This window comes from Lissotriton vulgaris, chromosome 4_1 (genome assembly GCF_964263255.1).
Source record: "Lissotriton vulgaris chromosome 4_1, aLisVul1.2, whole genome shotgun sequence".
NCBI lineage: Eukaryota > Metazoa > Chordata > Amphibia > Caudata > Salamandridae > Lissotriton > Lissotriton vulgaris.
The window spans coordinates 744,612,232-744,632,694 of record NC_141691.1 but is presented as its reverse complement, the minus strand read 5'-3'; the positions used below and the strand labels follow the sequence as shown (position 1 = coordinate 744,632,694).

At 45.9% G+C, this 20,463-nt stretch overlaps 1 protein-coding gene across 4 annotated transcripts in view; it reads left to right on the top strand.

The window, feature by feature from the left end:
- Positions 1–20,463, top strand: part of PRP4K (pre-mRNA processing factor kinase PRP4K) — a 390,098-nt gene that overhangs the window by 186,561 nt on the left and 183,074 nt on the right. For all 4 annotated transcript variants that reach the window (XR_015309884.1, XR_015309883.1, XR_015309882.1 and 1 more), the window contains exon 10: positions 15,169–15,306. Coding sequence is in view for 1 of the 4 variants with exons in the window: in XM_086965045.1 (XP_086821171.1) it covers positions 15,169–15,306 (138 nt within the window). In the remaining 3 variants the exon portion in view is untranslated. The remainder of the gene's footprint in view (positions 1–15,168; positions 15,307–20,463) is intronic.

The window sequence follows — 20,463 nt, the reverse complement described above, 5'->3', positions numbered from 1 at the left end:
CAAAGCACGTAAGGCATTTGGTGTTAATCCCATAATCACCGCATCGTCGGCGTACAGAAGTGCGGGTAGCAATCTCCCTTGGATTCTGGGGGCATCAGTAGTCACCCTCTTCAAAGAGTCACTCAGTCCGTTTATATAAATAATAAACAACAGGGGTGCTAAAACGCACCCCTGCCTCACACCTCTTTCAACCTTAATTGCCCCTGAAATTGCGCCCTCCATGCCAATCCGTACCTGCGCTTTTGTATCTGTATGTAGATAGGCCAGAAAGTGCACTAGGGGCTCATCAAGACCATAAGACAGAAGGATCGGCCACAATTTAGACATGTTTACCAAGTCGAATGCGGACGATAAGTCCATAAATGCTAAGTAAATGGGCGATGCCCTAGCTATATTATATTTACTAATTATAAGATTTAAGTTCAGGCATTGTTCAATAGTCCCGACCTTGCTTCTAAAGCCCATTTGGCATCTATCCAGCACCCCGGCTTCCTCAGCCCAATCATTCACTCTATTATACAATACCCGGCCCAGGATTTTCAAGGTATTATCCAAGAGCGAAATAGGCCTGTAATTTGCGGGGTCAGATCTTTCGCCCTTTTTATAAATAGGGACTATTATACTTGTTGACCAGGTGTCAGGAATGGGGACCAGCGAAAGACTATTAAAAACATTTACAAGGATAGGTCCCCAGAATTCCGGCTTGTGTTTGATTATATCTATTGGGAAGCCATCATGCCCAGGCGCCTTGTTTCCAAGGCTCTGATTAATGGCCACGATGACCTCCCATGTCTAGTGGTTACAAGTTATCGGGGCTATAGTCTTCTGTAGCGGTGCCCGGATTAGCATATATTGTGGAGAAATGTTGTTCCCATTGCTGACTTGAGATGGTGCAACTTATTGGGGATAACTGCTTACCCGTGTCCCGTATCCTTCTTACTGCAGTCCAAAAGGTAGCACCATTCCCCACAGCGGCGGAGACAGTTAATCCCTCCCAGTGCTCTTCCACTATAGCAGCCTTCCTTATCCCTATAGCTGTTTTATAATTTTGTCTAGCGGTCTGTACTTCTGTTTGACATCTGGGTTTAGAGTTTAGAGCCCTACGGAGAGCCTTATTTGCTGCTGAGCAACGACTATCGAACCACCTGGGCTCATAGTTAGACCTTTTGTTGGGAACACTTAAAAGGGTCTTAATGATATTGCAGAGATTAACAAAATCTTTAACTATCCTTTGATGATTCCCATCAGTAAGTGAACAGGAGTCAACTATGGGTCGGTGGTTGTTTATAATTGTATTCATGATACAGCCACTATCCACCCCCCTCCATTTCAGCCTTAAGGTTTTAGTTGAGGGGGTGATATCCCTAGCTCCAGGAGTACAGGCAGGGGCATGGGAAGATCCTAGTCTGATGTTGACTTCCAGTGCGTTATGGTCACCAAAGGCGGTTTCTAGAATTCTAGCCATAGTGACTCTGTCTATTAGTTCTGCTGACATGAAAATATAGTCCACTGTGCTAGAGAAGTCTCTGCCTCTGAAGGTTGGGATATATGTGGATACATTGGTCTTATTTATGTCCATTATATCCATTAAGGTGTGTGCGTTGATAAAATGTTCTAGTTCCTTGCCCCGTTTAGTGGCCCTGTCCATTTGTGTGATACCCACTTTAGCATTGGGGAACTTCGCATTAAAATCCCCAGCTAAGATGATCCCATTGTTCACACAGTTGTTGGAGGGTTCAGCTATTTTTGATAGATTTCCAAATAATTCTATATAATTCTTATTAGGAATAGAATGGAAATCATTATTGTAGAAATTAATCAAATACAAAGGGAGCCTACGTGTAAACTCGATTATTGGAATATTAGGACTTTTAGTGGGTATTAATTTAATAGACCCCCCTAAGGTTATCCTAAACCCGATCAAAAGACCTCCAATGGGACGTCCAAAAACTGGTTTCTGGGCATTAATACTATAGCAGTGGAAGCCCTCTATGGCTACAGCAGAGGTAGCCCATGTCTCTTGCAGCATTATTATATCTTTTTCGGATAGGATGTTTAACCATTCCGAAGCCGACACCCGCTGTTGAAGTCCTGCAACGTTCCAACTAATGATCCTAAGCTCATTGTTGGATCGCTTTTTTAGATGTTGTTTCCCATAAGTTGTGTGTACATCGAGGACTTTTTGGGCGTTACTTAGATCTTGGGGTTCAAGTGCCACGGGCTCATTAATAATTCCACCTACTTGCTCTTCCCTTGTCGGTGCCATCCTTCGGCTAATTAGGCCTGGGGATATAATGGGAGCCTCCTCGGCACAGGCCTCTTTGGTCTTCATCACCTTACTATGACTGCCCTGATTAACTCCATCCAGTTTAATATTTTGCAGCCCAGTCGGTGGTAGAAGTCAATCAACCATCTCTAGGCTGCTAAATCTGTTAAAAACTGGGATTCCCCAGTGGGCATCCCTACTTATTATGTTTCTCTGCGGATTTCTGTAATTGTCTCTCCCCCACTCTCCCCAGTTGTTCCCCGGGTCCCTCTGCCCCACCCGGCACCATCCTCCATCGGAGCCTTGGTCATGGTAATCAAGCCTAGCATGGTTCCTAGATGGATAGAAGAAGGAAAGGTGCCTTGTCTCAATGCCTTCACTATACCCCTCACTTCTCCAGGAACAGATGTAATCTACTGTGCGTGGGTCCTCGAAATTAATAATCACACAGTCGCCCTGTTTTTTCTTTCTCTTGTGGCCCACCCACGGTACTCTCCTGACTGTTAAAATTTTACTTCTGCAGTATGGTGGTAGGGGTCTGTTATTATTTAACCAGTGATTGACTTTGTTTAATAGGGACCAAGTAGGTTCATCAGTGTTATCTAATGTCTCTGGAACCCCCGTCATCACAACTACAAAAGGACTTGAGCCTGGGGGCAGATTGGCGGCAAATCTCTTTGTTTCCTTTATTCCCCTCCTTGTTGTTAATGGAACTCCCGCCCTCCGATTTCGATGGATTTAGTGGATTCCCTTGCGAGTTTGTGTTTGCAGTGGGAGGGGTTGATCTTTTTGCTACATCCGTAGGAGCCAAGGATGGCTTGGGTGTGATGTTTGAAACTACCACGGGTTTTTTTACGGGTTGGCCCAGAGATTGGGGCGTACGGGATTTTGCTACCTCTATAGTGGGCGTTACTTTTATAGGGGGACTTCTGACTAGAGTACTTAATTCAGTTAATTGTTTTTCTATGTTCCCTAGTCTAGCATCTATGGTTGCCAAATGTGCGCTTATAAGTTCCCCAACTTTCATTATCAGTTGGCTATTTGAGGAACAATCTTTATATAGTGTCCCCAGGATAGGCGAGTCCCCTATGTGTTCCAACCCTGTGTTTGCTTTCTTTTTGCCTTTTTTTGAGATATTAGGTGGGCCTTTCCCCTGCTTTCTCTGTGGTAGAGGGTTCCCCTTGGGTATAGATGTGCTTGAACCTCTAAGCTGTTTCTGTATGGCTCCCTCCCTTAGACCTCTCAGTGCTCCTGGACTTGGGGTTGGCTCCTCCGGTGTATGAATAGTGACTGGATCTGTAGGAGGGATAGAATTAGCGGCCACCAGATCAGAATCTACGATCACAATCGAGTCAGTGGCGGGGACATGTGTGGTATCCGTCGTCAGAGTGGAGGGTAACTTAGACTCGGTTATTGAGATCGAGACCTGATTCTGAGCTGGGCTCACAGCTGAGATCGAATTGGTAACAAGATCCAGTTGTGTGTTAAAATTTTCAGTTAAATCTAGATTTGGGGATTTTTCCAGACTCAACTGTGAATCTGATAGTAACTGTGTTGCTGATAAGTCAACTATGTTGGGCATAGTATGAATTTCTGCTCTAACTACAGATGTATCACCGGTAAAAGTATCCCTGTTTGGGGTGTTGGCTGAGGCAATAAGGCCCAATGATGAGCGTTTAGCTTGTGCCAGATCCAAAGTAACTCTGCGTTCCAAGAGTGATATTCCATGGTCGATTGCCTCATTGGCCCTTGTAATGAAATTGTCAATTGGGCCGGTGACCTTGCCTCCTCCTGCCGCAGTCTTGCTCCGGCTGCCCCTTGTAGACATGATGGTTGTTATCGGGAGTGGTCACCCGCTAAACAATAGATTTTAAGGCAAGTAGTTCTCTTTAAGTTTCCTGTTGTCAGTTTGGGGTTTGTGGGATAATATGGATGTAAGTGGGGTGGCCCGTCCCGTCCTCCGTCGTCCCCGGACGGCCACAGACGGCCCACCCTTTGCCCGGGCTTCGCCCCGGACGCTCCCGCGCAGCGTGTAGTTGGACCTTTTATGATTGTTTTCTAAGGCGACCTGGGGGAGGGGCTACCAGGGGGCGCAGACCAGATGACCCAGGTCAGGCAGGGACTCCTGGGAAATGGAGTCCCTGCAGCGCACCACCCCTGGTACGATGTCTCCTCTGCCCCAGGCACAGTCAGCAAGATCCCAAAGCGGCAAACAGCAAGCCGCGCAGCGGCACCCGCGAAGCGGGTGCTGCAAGTCGTAGAGTCGATGGCAGAAAGGAGAACAGCAGCAACGTCCCAGGTAGGGTCTCCACGGGTAGGGTCTCCTCGGCGTTTTTGGATTTAAAATTCCCGCCTGCTTCAGGAAGTGCTGGGAGATTTGTAGGTTGTGCCGTCCTGGGGGCGGGGCTACCAGGGGGCACAGACCAGATGACCCAGGTCAGGCAGGGACTCCTGGGAAATGGAGTCCCTGCAGCGCACCACCCCTGGTACGATGTCTCCTCTGCCCCAGGCACAGTCAGCAAGATCCCAAAGCGGCAAACAGCAAGCCGCGCAGCGGCACCTGCAAAGCGGGTGCTGCAAGTCGTAGAGTCGATGGCAGAAAGGAGAACAGCAGAAACATCCCAGGTAGGGTCTCCACGGGTAGGGTCTCCTCGGCGTTTTTGGATTTAAAATTTCCTGATTAATAATATATGACTACTCTTTAGAATCTAGTCATGTTCATCATTAGCAATGTACTTACTTCACAATTGTTGGTTGTTAAATATAATGTTTATGGGAGTGTATCACTATAGGTCTCCCACCATCCGCAACCGACTTTCACCTGGGATACTGCTTGCTACTCTGATTCAGGAATGTGAATCTATGAAAGATACCCCAATACTGGAGAAGAAAGCAAGTTACTTACCTGTAACATCAGTTATCCAGTATTGGTATCTTTCATAGATTCACATGCACCTACCCTCCTTCTCAGAGAGTCAGTTCTCTAATTTTGGGATACTCATTTCCCACTTGTGCTAACGAAAATCTGAGGAGAAGTGGCTCTATAGAGAGGGTTCTAGAGGGTGCTGTAAGCTGATTGGCTGGGACAAAGTTTTTGGACCTTTTGGCATAAGGAGGTAGATAGGCTACTGCAGTTTAGGCCTCATGCCTTTCTCTTATGCCTACTACCATGGTTTACTTTTGGCACTGCTTTTATATTTGCCGTGGGACTCCCGCCTCGGCGATGGGGAATGATTCAGGCATGTGAATCTATGAAAGATACCAATACTGGATAACTGAAGTTACAGGCAAGTAACTTGTTTTCTTCCCCATTGAAACTAACAGGTCGCCCAACATGGAAACAGCACCCTGCACCCGGCCACCCTAGTGCCGCTGAGGGTGCAGCTTTGGTGCTACTTTGCTACCCCATTTGCCCTGAGCTAAAGTCCAGGAGCTTTGCTCCCACACCCAAGTGGCCTGCTTGCCAGCAACCGGAGGTTCCCTAACCCCTACTGGATAACATTGGGCCTCAGCACTCTGCACCCAGTCGCCCTAGTGCTGCTGAGGGTGTAACGAGAGTGCATCCTTGACCCTGGGGGAAACCCTTGTTCTAACCCCTGAAGCTCAACTCCAAAGACCGATTACTTACCTGGTAACCTTTAACTTTGTTTCTCCAGTATTCAATCTTTCATAGATTCACATGCTTGTATCTTCCCCGTCGTCATGGTGGGAGTCTCCCGGTAAATAATAATCATAGCAGTAGAAGAAAAAACTGCCTGAAACCATAGAGTAGAGAAACCAGAGGGTAACCTCTCCTCCTCATTATGTGGCCCAAACTACAGCCAATCAGCAACCAGCCCCAGCCTACACCATTCCCAGCAGAGCCACCATACCTCAGATTTCTAACCGCCTTCGTGTGAGAAGGAGTCTCCCTGAGCTCTGCTCAGTTTTTTTTCTCTCTCTTCACTGAACTTTTGACCTTTGTCAGCTGGATTCAGGTACTGTTTTTTCTTGTTGGAATTACTTCAGTCACGATGTCTGAAAGCTCTAAGAAGAGTCTTTTCAGAGCTTGCAGATCCTGTGGCAAGGCCAGACTTTTTTCTGAGGATCCTCACAAGGAATGCTTGTACTGCCTGTACCCCAAGCATATCCCTAAGGACTGCAAGTACTGCCAGAACTTCCCTCCCAAAACTCTGAGGGATAGGGAAGGGCGCCTCCTAATATGGCTTCAGAAAAGGAAGGTTCATGACTCTGAATCTGAAGGAGAAGCCATGGGACACTCCTCTAAGAAGTTAAGAGGGTCCTCTGAGGAAAAGGGAGATGTGAGGCAAAAAGCAGGAAAATCTAAGGAAGGTGAACCTTCTACTTCACTCCCTCCAACTCCTCTCAAGCCTTCCTCAGAAAAGAGGGCTCCGTCGTCACTTCCGTCAACGAGATCTGTTAAAAATCCAGTCAGATCGACGACGAGATCGTCGACGACGGCGGCGAAGACCGTTCCGTCGACGACGACGACCGTTCCGTCGACGACCAGGACCAGTCCGTCGACGACGACGACAGTCTCGATGTCGACAGCTTCGTCGACGACGATGACAACGACGACTCCGTCGACGGTGAGTGTTAAGTCTTCGTCGACGGCGAGATCTTCGTCGACGAGCATCCCGTCGACGGCCCCGTCGACGGCGAATAAATCATTGAAGATGTCTTCTCCAACGAAAATAACGTCAACTTACATTTCTGTTAAAAGGATTGCTCCGTCGACGGGGGGGTTGACGAGCAGAAAAGGAGAATTTTCAACGCCAAAGATATCACCTCTGCTACCTTCCACCATTCTAGATGGCCAGGAATCGGAGGAGGAAGGATCTTTTGGAGCGGCGTACAGTCCTTCGCAGCTCCATATTAAGCATCAGGACACTGATGAGGAAGATCAACAGGAGGACTATGCCTTTACAGACCGGCCGGTCAGGGGCCAAATGAGATATGAGTCTTTCCACCAGGCCTATCACTATGATGATGATGATGAGGAGGAAGTGGATACGCCTGCGCGAGATGAGTCAATGTCGGTGCCAATCTCTTTAATTTCCGACTTAAGGAGTATGATAGACAACTATTATCGTCGTTTTCCAGAAGATAATGCTCCTGCGGCCCCTGAGAAAAGCTCTCAACCTGTTAAAGAGGCGCCTATAACTCAACCACCTCCCCCTCCTCGGAAGGAGGTTCAAAACGTAATTACGATTCGTGATGACCTGAATGAGTCTGATCATGAGGAGGAAGAAGGAGAAATTGCTCAGGACGAGGAAGTGGGAGACGAATGGAACCAATATATTGCTCCAACGTCTCCGGCGTCACCCTTGCCTCAATCAAGTTCTCCTCCAGCGGATATAGCCAGCTTTCATGACCTGATGGAGAAAGCGGCTACAAGGTTCAAGCTTTCTATGCCAGTCAAGGAAAACGATTGCTTCCTTTATGACTTTAAGGAGTCCTCCAGGAAGTCGGTAAGAGCTATTCCTATCATTGAGCATATCTGGGAGGAAGGACTCAAATTGATGAAGAATCCATCTTCAGTCCCAGCGTCCATACCCAGGCTGGACAAGAAGTATCGCGCTGTAGAGAAGGCTCCAGCATGCCTTATTGGACATCCTCGTCCAGACTCGGTGGTGACTCAAGCAGCCCAGAAGCGCTCCAAGAACCCGATGGCCACATGCGTGGCGCCCCCCGATAAGGAGGGCAAGAAGATGGATGGCATAGGAAAACGCTTTGCGGTGATGGCAGCGGCTTCCATCAAAGCTACCAACGCAATGGCTCTGCTGAGTCGGTTCAATAGACAGATGTGGTCGGACATCGCGCCTTTCCTGTCGCACCTTCCAGAGGACAAGAAAGAGGAGGCAACTACCATTCTTCAAGATGGAGCCAGAGCAGCGTCGGAGTCCATAGATGTGGCAATGGACATATCATCTATAGCTTTTCGCCAAATGGCCGGGGCGATAACCCTACGGAGGCAGGGATGGCTCAAGGCTACGTCTTTTCGGCCGGAAGGCCAGTCTAAGATATTGGATATGCCATTCGATGGAGAAAGCCTCTTTGGAAAACAGATTGATGAGGCGTTGCAGGGGATAAAAGCAGATACCGACACTGCTAGATCCTTGGGATCATTGCAACAGGGCCGTTATCAGTCCTTTCGCGGTCGAGGATCCAGAGGACACTTTCAACAACAAAGTTCCTCTTATCAATCTAATCGGTACAAACCGTATAACCAGCAGGGCTACCGTCAGTACCCCTCCAACCAACAATATCGGTCCTCAAACACTTCCTTCCAGCAGCAAGGAAGGAGAAAGTCCGCCGCCAGAGGAAAGCAGGACTCTGGGCGCAGACAGTGATGTTCCGCAGGCGCCTCTATTGCCGCTTCAGATCAACCAGTTCCACTACCTCTCTCAGTTTCTCCCATATTGGCAGTCCATAACATCGGACAGATGGGTATTGGACATTATTACACTGGGTCACACCCTGGAATTCTCGCAAAAACCTCCAAATCGTCCACCCCTCTGCAGAGTTCATCAACACCTAACGGCTCTCAAAGCAGAGGTCTTATCACTCATTCTGAAAGGAGCGATAGAGGAGGTACCACCAAACCAGCGGGGAACAGGTTTTTATTCGCACTTCTTCCTTATAAGGAAAAAGCAGTCATCGAAATGGAGACAGGTGCTGGACCTCAGAGATCTGAACACATACATAAAAAAGATTTCTTTCCGTATGCTATCCTTGCAGGAAATTCTGCTACTGCTTCGCAAAGGAGACTACATGGTCTCTCTAGACCTGCTGGAAGCATACTTCCACATTCCGATACACGAAAAGCACAAAAAATATCTTCGATTCATGGTGGAGGGGCGCCATTACCAGTTCAGAGTTTTACCTTTCGGACTGAAATCCGCCCCCAGAGTTTTCACAAAATGCATGGCCCCTATAGCGGCGCACTTAAGAAAACAAGGTCTACAGGTGTTCCCATACTTGGACGACTGGTTGATAAAAGGACCATCGTTCCAAGCAACGCGAAGATCTCTACAAAAGTGCATGGATCTCTTCCGAGGTCTAGGTCTTCGGATAAACAAGGAGAAGTCATCCTTTGTCCCGACTTGCGTTCTACAGTTCTTAGGAGCAATCTTGAAAACACAAGAATTGAAAGCTTACCCTTCAGAGGAAAGGATAATGAAAATCTTGAATCTGACTGCATCCCTAGCAGCAAAACAGTTCACTTCCATCAGGATATTCAAATCATTACTGGGAATGATATCCTCTTGCATTCCGCTGATCCCCAACTGCCGTTTGCAAATGAGACCGTTACAGGAAGCCCTGGACAAGCAGTGGGTCCAAGCCCGGGGTTCCTTCGACGACAAGCTGGTCATAACAAATCAGATCAAGCGGGCAATGTCATGGTGGGGTATCAGGAGCAACCTAACAAAGGGCCTCACATTCGAACCACAATCACCAAGCTACGTCATGACGTCAGACGCTTCATTGCGAGGTTGGGGGGCTCATCTGCAAGACCTAGAAATTCAGGGCCTTTGGTCTCCTCAAGAGGCGAAACGTCACATCAACCTCTTGGAATTGGAAGCAGTCTTTCTGGGCCTCCAGGCTTTCCTTCCCAGGATCCAAGGTTCATCGGTTTTGGTGCGGACAGACAGCACAACAACAATGTTTTACCTGCGCAAACAGGGCGGAACGAGATCAAAACCCTTGTCGATTCTGGCACAAAGAATCTGGAAATGGCTATTGGGTCAGAAAATATCGCTGCAAGTAGAACATGTTCCGGGAGTGGACAACACAAAAGCGGATCTGTTAAGCAGGTCATCCGACATTTGCCACGAGTGGGAAATCAACCAGATCCAGCTGAACCGGATTTTCAAAGTGTGGGGCAAACTAGGTCTAGACCTGTTTGCGACTCTGAGCAACAAAAAATGCAGTCATTATGCCAGCAGGTTCCCTCAACAAGATTCGAGGGGGAACGCTCTTCACCTCAGATGGACAGGGATGTTTGCCTATGCCTTCCCTCCTTTCCCCTTAATTCCCAGACTACTAAGGAAAATGAGAGCAGAACCTTGCCAGATAATACTGATAGCCCCGGCATGGCCGAGGCAGTTTTGGTATACGGAGCTTCTGCAGTTGTCGGTAGAACCGAGAATACAGCTCCCGATAACCAGAGATCTGATTTCCATGAACAGAGGCCAAGTACTTCATCCACAACTGACCTCGCTAAGATTGTCTGCTTGGAACCTTTTGAGCACGAATTCCGGTCCCTAGATATTACCCCAGAATGTCGTGAAATACTGCAAAGTTCTGTGGCACTGTCTACCAACAGGACATATGTAGCAAAATGGAAGCGATTCTGTAGTTGGTGCGTGACTAAGGCACTGCATCCCTTAACGTCCTCGGCCGAGCAAATCCTTCCGTATTTACTGCATTTAGCCAGATCAGGACTGGCGCACTCATCTATAAAAGTCCATCTAGCTGCAATTTCCAGGTATAGAAGATCACCAGGATGCCCTTCCTTGTGGTCTAACAGGCTAATCAAGGAATTCTTGAAAGGGCTGTTCAGGAAGTTTCCTCCTGTCAAGCATCCTCCACCTTCATGGCAGCTTAACACAGTATTGTCGCAGTTGATGAAAGCTCCCTTCAAACCCATACACAAATCAGAATTACAATTCTTGTCATGGAAGGTGGCTTTGCTGTTGGCGCTCACGTCTGCCAGAAGGGTGAGCGAGATACAAGCTTTTTCTATATTGGATCCCTTCATTCAATTCAAGCCGGATAAGATGATGCTAAGAACCAACCCTAAATTTGTGCCTAAAATACCCTCTTATTTTCATCTGAATGAACCTGTCATCCTGCCGACATATTTTAAGAACCCATCCACGGCGGCTGAAAAAGCTTTGCATACTTTGGATATCGGCAGATGCCTAAAATTTTACATTGAAAAGACAAAAAGCTTTCGCAAATCAAACCAACTGTTTGTTGCTTACTCAGGGGTCAGAAAAGGGCTGGCCCTTTCACGTTCCTCCATATCCAGATGGATTGCTTCCGCTATTTGCTTCTGTCATGAGAAAGCAGGAAGACCTCTCGACAGGAAAGTCCGTGCCCATGATACACGGAAAATGGCGACGTCTTCTGCATTGCTGGCAGGAGTACCCCTTCCAGACATATGTAGAGCAGCAACCTGGTCGACTGCTCATACATTCACCAAGCATTACTGTCTGGACACGGAATGGAAAGCAGATGCAGCAGTGGGACAGGCAGTCCTGCGACATCTCTTTAAATAAGGTACATGTTTATGAATTGTATTCTGCAAATTTCTTTTTACTGTATAATATGCTTTTCTCTTTACGCAAATAATTATGATGACAATGTTTAATTGATCATGCCTTGGTATTGTGGAAAGTTCTTTTGTAATAGAAGCAATTTATGGCACACAGCCCGAGATAGGAAAGGGGTCTAGCCTAGAAACGCTCTAACTACAGGAACTGCTATCTAATCTGATACAAGCATGTGAATCTCTGAAAGATTGAATACTGGAGAAAGAACTAGTTACTTACCTGTACACTATGGTTCTCCAGTATTATCTTTCATAGATTCACATGCGCCCGCCCGCCTCCCCGTTTCCTTTAGGTAGACCGCCTTTTATCTCTGGTTTTCCTGTATAGCTCACTCTTGGGCGGTAGGAAATCTGAGGTATGGTGGCTCTGCTGGGAATGGTGTAGGCTGGGGCTGGTTGCTGATTGGCTGTAGTTTGGGCCACATAATGAGGAGGAGAGGTTACCCTCTGGTTTCTCTACTCTATGGTTTCAGGCAGTTTTTTCTTCTACTGCTATGATTATTATTTACCGGGAGACTCCCACCATGACGACGGGGAAGATACAAGCATGTGAATCTATGAAAGATAATACTGTAGAACCATAGTGTACAGGTAAGTAACTAGTTCTTTCTCTCCAAAGGAACCTATTAACTGTTCTCTGAAAAAAGTTCTCTGTGTGGAGTTGAATTGTATGGAAACCTGAACAATAACAATTGTGCAAACCTGACTTTACTTACCTTTTCTCTAGGAAATGTCCCAGTGTGATATCTAGGCATATCACACTGAGTAGAAAAAGTAACTTGCCTATAATTCTTATTGCAAAATCGATACAAAGTATATACACACAATTTCACAGTATTGCATTACCAGTAATTCAAACTGTAACCATTTCAAAGTACATTTACAATTGTATTTCAAATTGTATATTTACTGCAAAGCATTTGTCAACTTACCTATGCCAGGCTTGCTTGGTTCTAGAAAATAAAATAACTAAACGAATATTTTTATACAAAAGCAATTGGTCTGAAGTTGTCTTTGAGTGTGTGAATTCTTTTGCTGACTGTTTACAACAAATGCTTTTCACTGTCCTCTGACACTACCTTATTGCTCAACCACACTACCCCAAATAGAGAGTGAGGTGCAATCTAACTTTACCTCTGCCTACCTTTAGGGATCCACTGGACTCTGTGCACACTATACCTCACTTTGGTATAGTATATACAGAGCTAGCTTCCTACAACCATGCCAATGGCACAAGCAGCCTCTTAAGTCTTAGTTGACCTGATTTCCAATTGAACTTGTCATATTCCATCCAAGTGTCAGAAGAGACAGCAAAAGATATGCAGTGGTGGCTGTTCAACCTCAATTGAACCCATAGCAGATGCCGCTTCTGCCTCATCCAGAGTTCACAATGGTGACAGAAACATCACTGCTGGTTGTTGAGGTCTCGAGTGGAAACGGGTAACTACATCAATATGTTAGTTGTGGGCCATTTGCTTGTTGTTGAAGGCCTTCCTGACATCAGTGATGGAGCGGTTGGTTCGGATATTCACCGAAAACGCCACGGTCTTGTGGTATTGGAACAAGCACAAGCAGAGAGGGGTCCTTTGGTGGGAGGGCCTATACCTCTGGAACTGGCTGAATCAGGATGGACAAACTCAGCTGAAAACACTTGGGAGCTATCAAATAGTCTTCCAGCATTGGGCAGAACCCTGTCTTGATTTTTTTCACCAGTTCAGAGAAAGCAAAATGTCAGCACCTTTACCCACTGGAATTCCTAAGAATACTCCTTTATGCCTATGGGCGAGGAGAGTGTGGTTCCCAGGATTTCTGGGAATAGAGATCTGTCCTCCAATGAGGCTGCTGCTACGGAGGGACCTTCTGTCTCAGCAACATGGCAGGATCTTGCAACCAGGGCTGACCAATCTGCACCTCCCTGCGTAGAGATTGATCAGTGGCATATTAGTGCATTAGATCTCCCTACCAAAGTAGTTGATGTCATATTTGTGCCCAGGTATCCTCCTACAAAGTCTGCTTACTCTCAACGCTGCGATAAGTTTGTAGCTTAGTTTGATATGCGAAATACAGGCCTATTGCAAACCAAACTATTGGATGTATTGTTTTGTTATTTTTTGCCCAGCAAGTACATACAGTGGGCACTCTTAAAGGTATTTGTCTGCCCTCTCAGCCTTTTTGCATTTACCCGGCTAGCTGTCCTTATTCAAGTCACCTGTTGTGATGCAGTGCCTTAAATGCTTAGTTCATATGTTTTCTCCTAAATCCCTGATTGATGCCACAGTGGGATCAGAATTTGATCCTTCATTTTATATATGCACCCTTTTGAGCCTCTACATTGCTGCCTTGTATGCCTCCTGACTGATTTTTTTTCTCTCTGCAATAACTTCAGCTCGTCACGTAAGTGAGCTTTAGGCTATTTATGTCCACCCAAGCGACACCACCTTTCAGGGCAAACTAGTGCTGAGGACTAGAGCGGCATTTCAACCAAAGGTTATTACTCCCTTTCATATCCAACCGTTCATCACATTCCCAACATTTTTGCTCCGTCATTCCTTGAGCGTCTTGAGACCCTCACAGGTGAGTAGCCGCACTTCACACAAGCCCCTGGCTGGTTGATTGATGCCTTTAAAGAGAAGCTACCTTATCGTTTGGGTCCCCAAAGAGCCTTGAGTTTTTAGATCGATGGCAGCAAAACCTTTTTTGTGGATTGTCAGCTTTTTGTTCTCTGGGGCAAAGAAAGGCAAGGTGGTGCGAAAACTGCTTCGTCCAGGTAGTTAACTCCATGCATTACACATCAATGCTACACATTGGCCAAGAATCAACCTCCAGAAGAATTGGGTGCATTCCACCAATGTCAAGCATGTTACCACTGCATTGGTACGCTGTGTGCCTGTCTTGGATATTTGTCAGGCCACAAAGTGGGCATCAATGCACATTTTAATGAAGCACTACTGCCTTGTCTGACATAATGGGAATTTTGGCTGTTTGGTCCTACACGACTTTTTGGTTTAAGCCGTTCCACAGACCCAGCACCTGGGAAGGTATTGCTTTGGTATCTACTCTAAAGATGAGGAATCTATGTTTCAAAGTATCCATCAGAAGAGCATGTTACTTCCCTCCGGTAAATGATTTTTCGGATGGATACTGTAACCACACCTTCCACACTAGATTTACAGTCTGTGCCCTACATTTTGCTGTGGTCTAAATCTATTTATGTGGCGTATCAGATAAATCGCCTAATAACATCATTTTGTGGCTGTATCAAGTTGATTTTGTTCAAATATTTTTATATTTGTAGAAATTGGACATTGTGCCATTTGATTCTTTAATGAAAAGTATTAGGTTAGGCGGATGGATGAAGATTGCCACACCAACCTGGTAGAATCCCTCTATATCTCTCTCTCTAAACATGTTCTTGGGTCACTATTTTCAAATGTGTATAACTAAAAATGACTCTTTTCGTGTACTCATTGCATTATCATGTATAATTCAATTTCTTTTAATTCAAGCAATGGTGACAGTACACTTCTTTTCACTAAGACAGCCTGCTTGCTTTTTATTTTAGGCAAAAGACTGGCTTAAAAGAGCTTGACTTTTTGAAGAAGCTCAATGATGCAGATCCTGATGACAAGTTCCATTGTCTGCGGTTATTCAGGCACTTTTACCACAAACAGCACTTGTGTCTGGTATTTGAGCCTCTAAGGTAACGTGACAAAATATCAGTACTGTTCTTTTTGTCAACACTGTTTACAGAATAGTTTGAGTGCAGCCTAGACTTGTATGAATGTTTGCTTTGTGTGAATTTTTGCTGCATTCAGTATCTTTTTTTTTAATACTCAAATGGATATATAAGCCTTCAAGCTCTGACTGCTTTGTTTGTTTCCTGGTAGATGGATGCCCCATTCTCATAAAATTATCTGCAGTGTTTCTCTATATATGTATTCAACATCTTGAATGGCGCATTTTCTAAAACCCTAAATGTGGAAATGACTCGAGAATGGAGAATTTCTGGTGAAAGAAGCAAACCGAATGATCATATAGTGATTTGTAGAAATACTAGTTGAGTGAATTTATAAATCCTGATGTTCTTGGCTCCCTACGATGTTGTCAGCGTGCTTTTGCCAATGTCATTCAATATTTGCACACACCGAAATGCCACAATAGTCATGCATCATCCAAAGTAGACTAAAATGAAAAAGGTAGCAAGTTACAACGCACATGTTTTCTGCATGCGGCGAAATCTTCTTTGCCATTTTCACTCCTCTTCAAATAGGGCCAGTTGAAAAGAAAAAAAGTTTACGCTAAGCTTGTTTAGCCATATTCCTGCAAAAGCTTTTTTAGCAACAACGTGCTAATATTTATTTAATATATATCTTTTTATGACAGCCCTACTATTTGCTTCAGACTGTGGTCTCATGACATCCCTTTCACTTGTCCCTATCATTTCGTGTCTACTGACCTAAAATTGATCCTGTTGAAACTAGTGCATGAATAGAGGTTGGTTAGTCCAATATACTTCATGTTGCACACATTGCTGATCTGTCTAGCCAACGGTTCATCTTAGTATCTTATCTCAGTCAAGTCCACCTTGTGTCCACAATGTGTTCATTCCCACTTTATTTTACCTTAGATGTTTACCTCTGTATATATGAACGTCCGCCCTGACCCCAATTTATTTTGGGTTTTGGTGTTCTTTTATTGTGCAATTTTGCCCTTGCTGAGGCGCCCAGGGACAATTTTGTTGTTAGGTTGAATTTGGGCTTGTTTTATTCTTTCTTTTGAAGAAAGTTTAGCTTGCGTAATTAGAAAGTATTGGCAAAGCCAAGATGTCTCTGCAGTAAAAGGCTGAGCTATGGACTGTTCCAATGCTTGTATGGTACATTTGAGCTGAGTCGCATTTAGTTGTCCAGGTGAGTTCAGTTGTGGGAGGGTTTTTAAACTGGGGCACACAATTGAAAGCTCTGGAGCTTAGGCCGAAGGAGTGCGAGTCAGTAGGCCATAACAATGTTTAGATTACAAGCCCATCCACTCATTGGCCTCTCTCCAGTGCGCACTGGATATTCACATATGTACAATTTGCAATGACCGATTCTAATTATTTACAACAGCAAAATCATTGTTGTTAATCATTTGTATCAAACTGCTTACAAAAATAAAGCCATTAGGTTTGAATTTCTTTAAGCATATGTTTTGGGATATTTCTGGAAGCAATAGTAGAAAACTCATATAGAGGCACATACATGCTACTCGGGCAGCATGCTGTCCAAAGCACAGGATTGTAGATTAAATGTTTTAAGTGCAGCCTTAATTACTTAGGGCACACCCCCTTTAGAGATTCCATCAAGCTACACCCCCACCAAAACCTTTGTTATCCCGAAATAGGCTTTTGCCTGTAGACAGCTGAAAGTGTGACCTAAAGATTTTGATGTTGTAGAACTCTGGCATCCTTGATGTTAAATCTAAAATTAGTTGAGTTACGTGTTAGAGGGGGAAGTTATGCGCTTCAGAGAAAGAAAGCCAAATGTGTGACCACTTTAACTGTGACACCCCAGGCCATGATTGGGGCTCATGGGCTCTTGGTGCCACCATGCGCCTTTAGAAGTGGAACTGCAGTATTTGCTCCCCAGCGATGTTGATCCAAAGGTCTTGCACGTCATTTGCTCCCTGGCAGACCAGACCCAGATATCCTCAGGTTCTCTGGGGCTTGAGCGTGAAGGGAACAGATGGGCAAGAGATAGCAAGGTGGAGCGTGGGAAAAGGGGCATTGAAGCAAAACAATCACAAATGCACACAATTTTATTTATTTTATTTTATATTCTTGTAAAGCGCCAGACTAGACCCCCGAAGGGGTATCTCCGCGCTATTGCTGCAACAGGGAGAGTTCTGAATAAATTGTGTGTCCAACCTATAAGGAAACTACAGGGCATTATTTGTAGGGTACAGGTAGGTTTTTAAAGTTTTCCGGAAGGTCAGGTGGCTGGAGAGAGATCTTAATTCCGGGGGCAGAGAGTTCCAGAGTATTGGTCCGGCATAAGCTAGTGCACGGCCACCTTGTCTGGTCTTGTTTACTCTGGGTACTTGCAGTAGCTGCTGATGACTGGAGCGCAGAAGGCGCCCAGGAACGTAGGGCTGAAAAATAGTGGTCATGTATTTAGGGCCCTCCCCTGTCATACTCTTATGGATAGTACACAGTGTTTTAAACTGGACTCGTTTCCTCACTGGAAGCCAGTGGAGTCTCATCAGCAGGGGGTGTGAGGGTGTCCTTGGGGGGGCATTCAGGATAATCCTTGCAGCTGTATTTTGGATTACCTGCAGTTTACTGAGTTGCTCTTCGTTTGCTCCGAGGAGCAAACCATTGCAGTAATCAACCCTGCTGATGACAAGAACCTGTACAAGCGTCTTTCTATGATGGTCCGGTATGTAGGGGAAGACACGTCTTAACATACCAATAGCCCGGAAGCAGTTTCCAGCAACTTGGTTAACGTGGCCCTTGAAAGTGAGCTGCTGATCGAAAAGTACTCCCAGGTTCCTGACTGTACTCTTGGGAGTAGGGACAGGGCCCAGCTCTAATGGCCACCAATCGGATGCCCAGTGTGTCGCCGCTTGTCCAAAACACATGACCTCCGTCTTCCCTACATTACACTGCAGGCAGGTTGGTCCCACTAATCGCACATCCCAAGCTGTCCCAGGTTTTCAAACATGGAGCACAATCTACATAGTACCCACTGACAAGTGTACCTCCGCTAGTCAGACAAATATGAGATTGAGCATAGTGGTGCCCTCAAAATAAAGAACATTAATCCACAGAAGTCCAATCATACCGTTAAAAGTTCTTATATCGTCTTTATTTTCATCCAAATCTTCTTTCTTTTCTCATATATAATTAAACACAGCCTCCGCCACCACTTTTAGTTCGATAATTAGCTTCTTCAGATCGTTTCCTTACTGCTTTGGTGCCTGTCAGAACAATAGACACTGATTCGAGTGTCAATATGGTGTACGTCCAATCCTGATTGTGAGGATTATGTTGGGGAATATGGTGCGCCCCGATCATGTAGGATTGCTTTAATTAACAGATGAACATGAAATCGATACAGGAAAAAAGGAGATGACTGTACTTGATACGAGGCATTTTCTTCTTTGGCTAAACATAACAGTAATGAAACAACCTGAAGAAGTTCATTATTGAACAAAACGCCTTGGCTGAGGCTGTGTTTGATTTTATATGAGAAAAGAAAGATTTAAAAATAAATTAAGATGTAACACATTTTAACAATATAATTGCACTTATGTGGATTATTGTTATTTATTATTAATACAGTGTTACAGAAGATGGGGTTGGGGGACCTAACAGGAGGGCAGGGCTAAACCAACTTGAAGGGGGGAAGCAACACGGAGGGCATAGTGTGTGAAGCAAACCAACAGGGTAGAGAATAACATGGAGAGGGGTGCAGAGTCACAGTGGAGGGGGTGAGGAAAGCAACACAGCGTTCACAGATGAAAAAAAGAAACATGGAGTGCGCCGATGGAAAGCAAACTAACGAGGAGAGAGAGCAACATGCAGTGGGACAGCAGAGTAGGGCGGGGTGAAAGCAATGTGGGGAGCATAGTTAAGGAGGACTGGGTGGGGGAAGCAACGCATTGGGCACAGGTGGGAAGCAACACATTGTGCGGGGAGGAAGTAAACTAACTGGGAAAGAGAACAGCGTGGAACCAGATAGAGGAAGAATAAGTGAGTGAGAGAGCAACTGGAGTGGGCAGGGGTGATGCGCATGGGCAGGAGAGAAACCGCATTGCAGAGTGCCATGGGGGAGCAAGAGAAGTATAGCTGGAAAATATTTACTATTGTGGAGTGCTTAAACCAAAAGAAATAATTTCACCTCAAAAATGAGGAGCGGAAGGGCAGAAGTAATGTGTGCAAGTAAAAGACAGACAATAAAGCCAACCAATGGTAAGCAGTAGGCAAACTCTAGACCCCTTGTAAGCTAACGATTGTGAGAAAGTGCTATCTTTCTTGCATGGTATGCCCCCACTTTTTGCTGAATTGCTGATGTGCTTTGACTGAGTGTGCCCTGGGCTCCTGCCAATCAGGTGCCCAGGGCCTGTGTTCCTTCCCTAAAACTGTGTTGAAGCTAAAACCCAATTGGCATCTCTCGCCACATGTCAGCCGTGACCACACACACACACACACACACACACATGACCACAAACGGACTGCCCTGGCATACATCAGTCACCCCTCTAGCTGGGTCCCCTTTGCCAGTGGTGTGGGTACAGGTGCATGAGCCCTGTGCCCCTACAGTACCGTGGGCCATTCCTGGCCACTGTAAGTGCAGTGCTGCCATTAAGAGCATATGGTGCTAGGAGGTTGTCATTACGAACTCCACAGCACCATAATGGCTACACTGAAGACTGACAAGTTTGATATCAAACTTCCCAGCACATTAAACCCACACTGATGCCACTGGGGGATTTAATGTAAAATGCACTACAGATGGCATCTTAGAGATGGGCCTGCAACAATGCACATCCTTGGCGAGGTGCTAGGCCTCCTCCCTCAGGATGGGCAGGGGGAAGCTTCAAAGGCCGCCTTTGTGAGCTTCTCCTGGCCACTTGCTGTACTCAGCAACTGGCCCCCACCAGTTCTGACCCCCACTCTGGCGGGAAGACTGGCGGAAAATCCTACGTCCGGAAGGGGGGGGGGGGGGGGGGGTCAGCCAGCCTTTGCCAACTCCACCCCTCAGGTGGGAGAGGCGAGGTGAAGCACAACTCCGGGCCCCGGCCATCTTGAAGATGGGGAGCTCTGCACAATCAGAGATAGGCTCCTGCCCCCCTCCCACAGGAGAGGAGCTAGATAGTA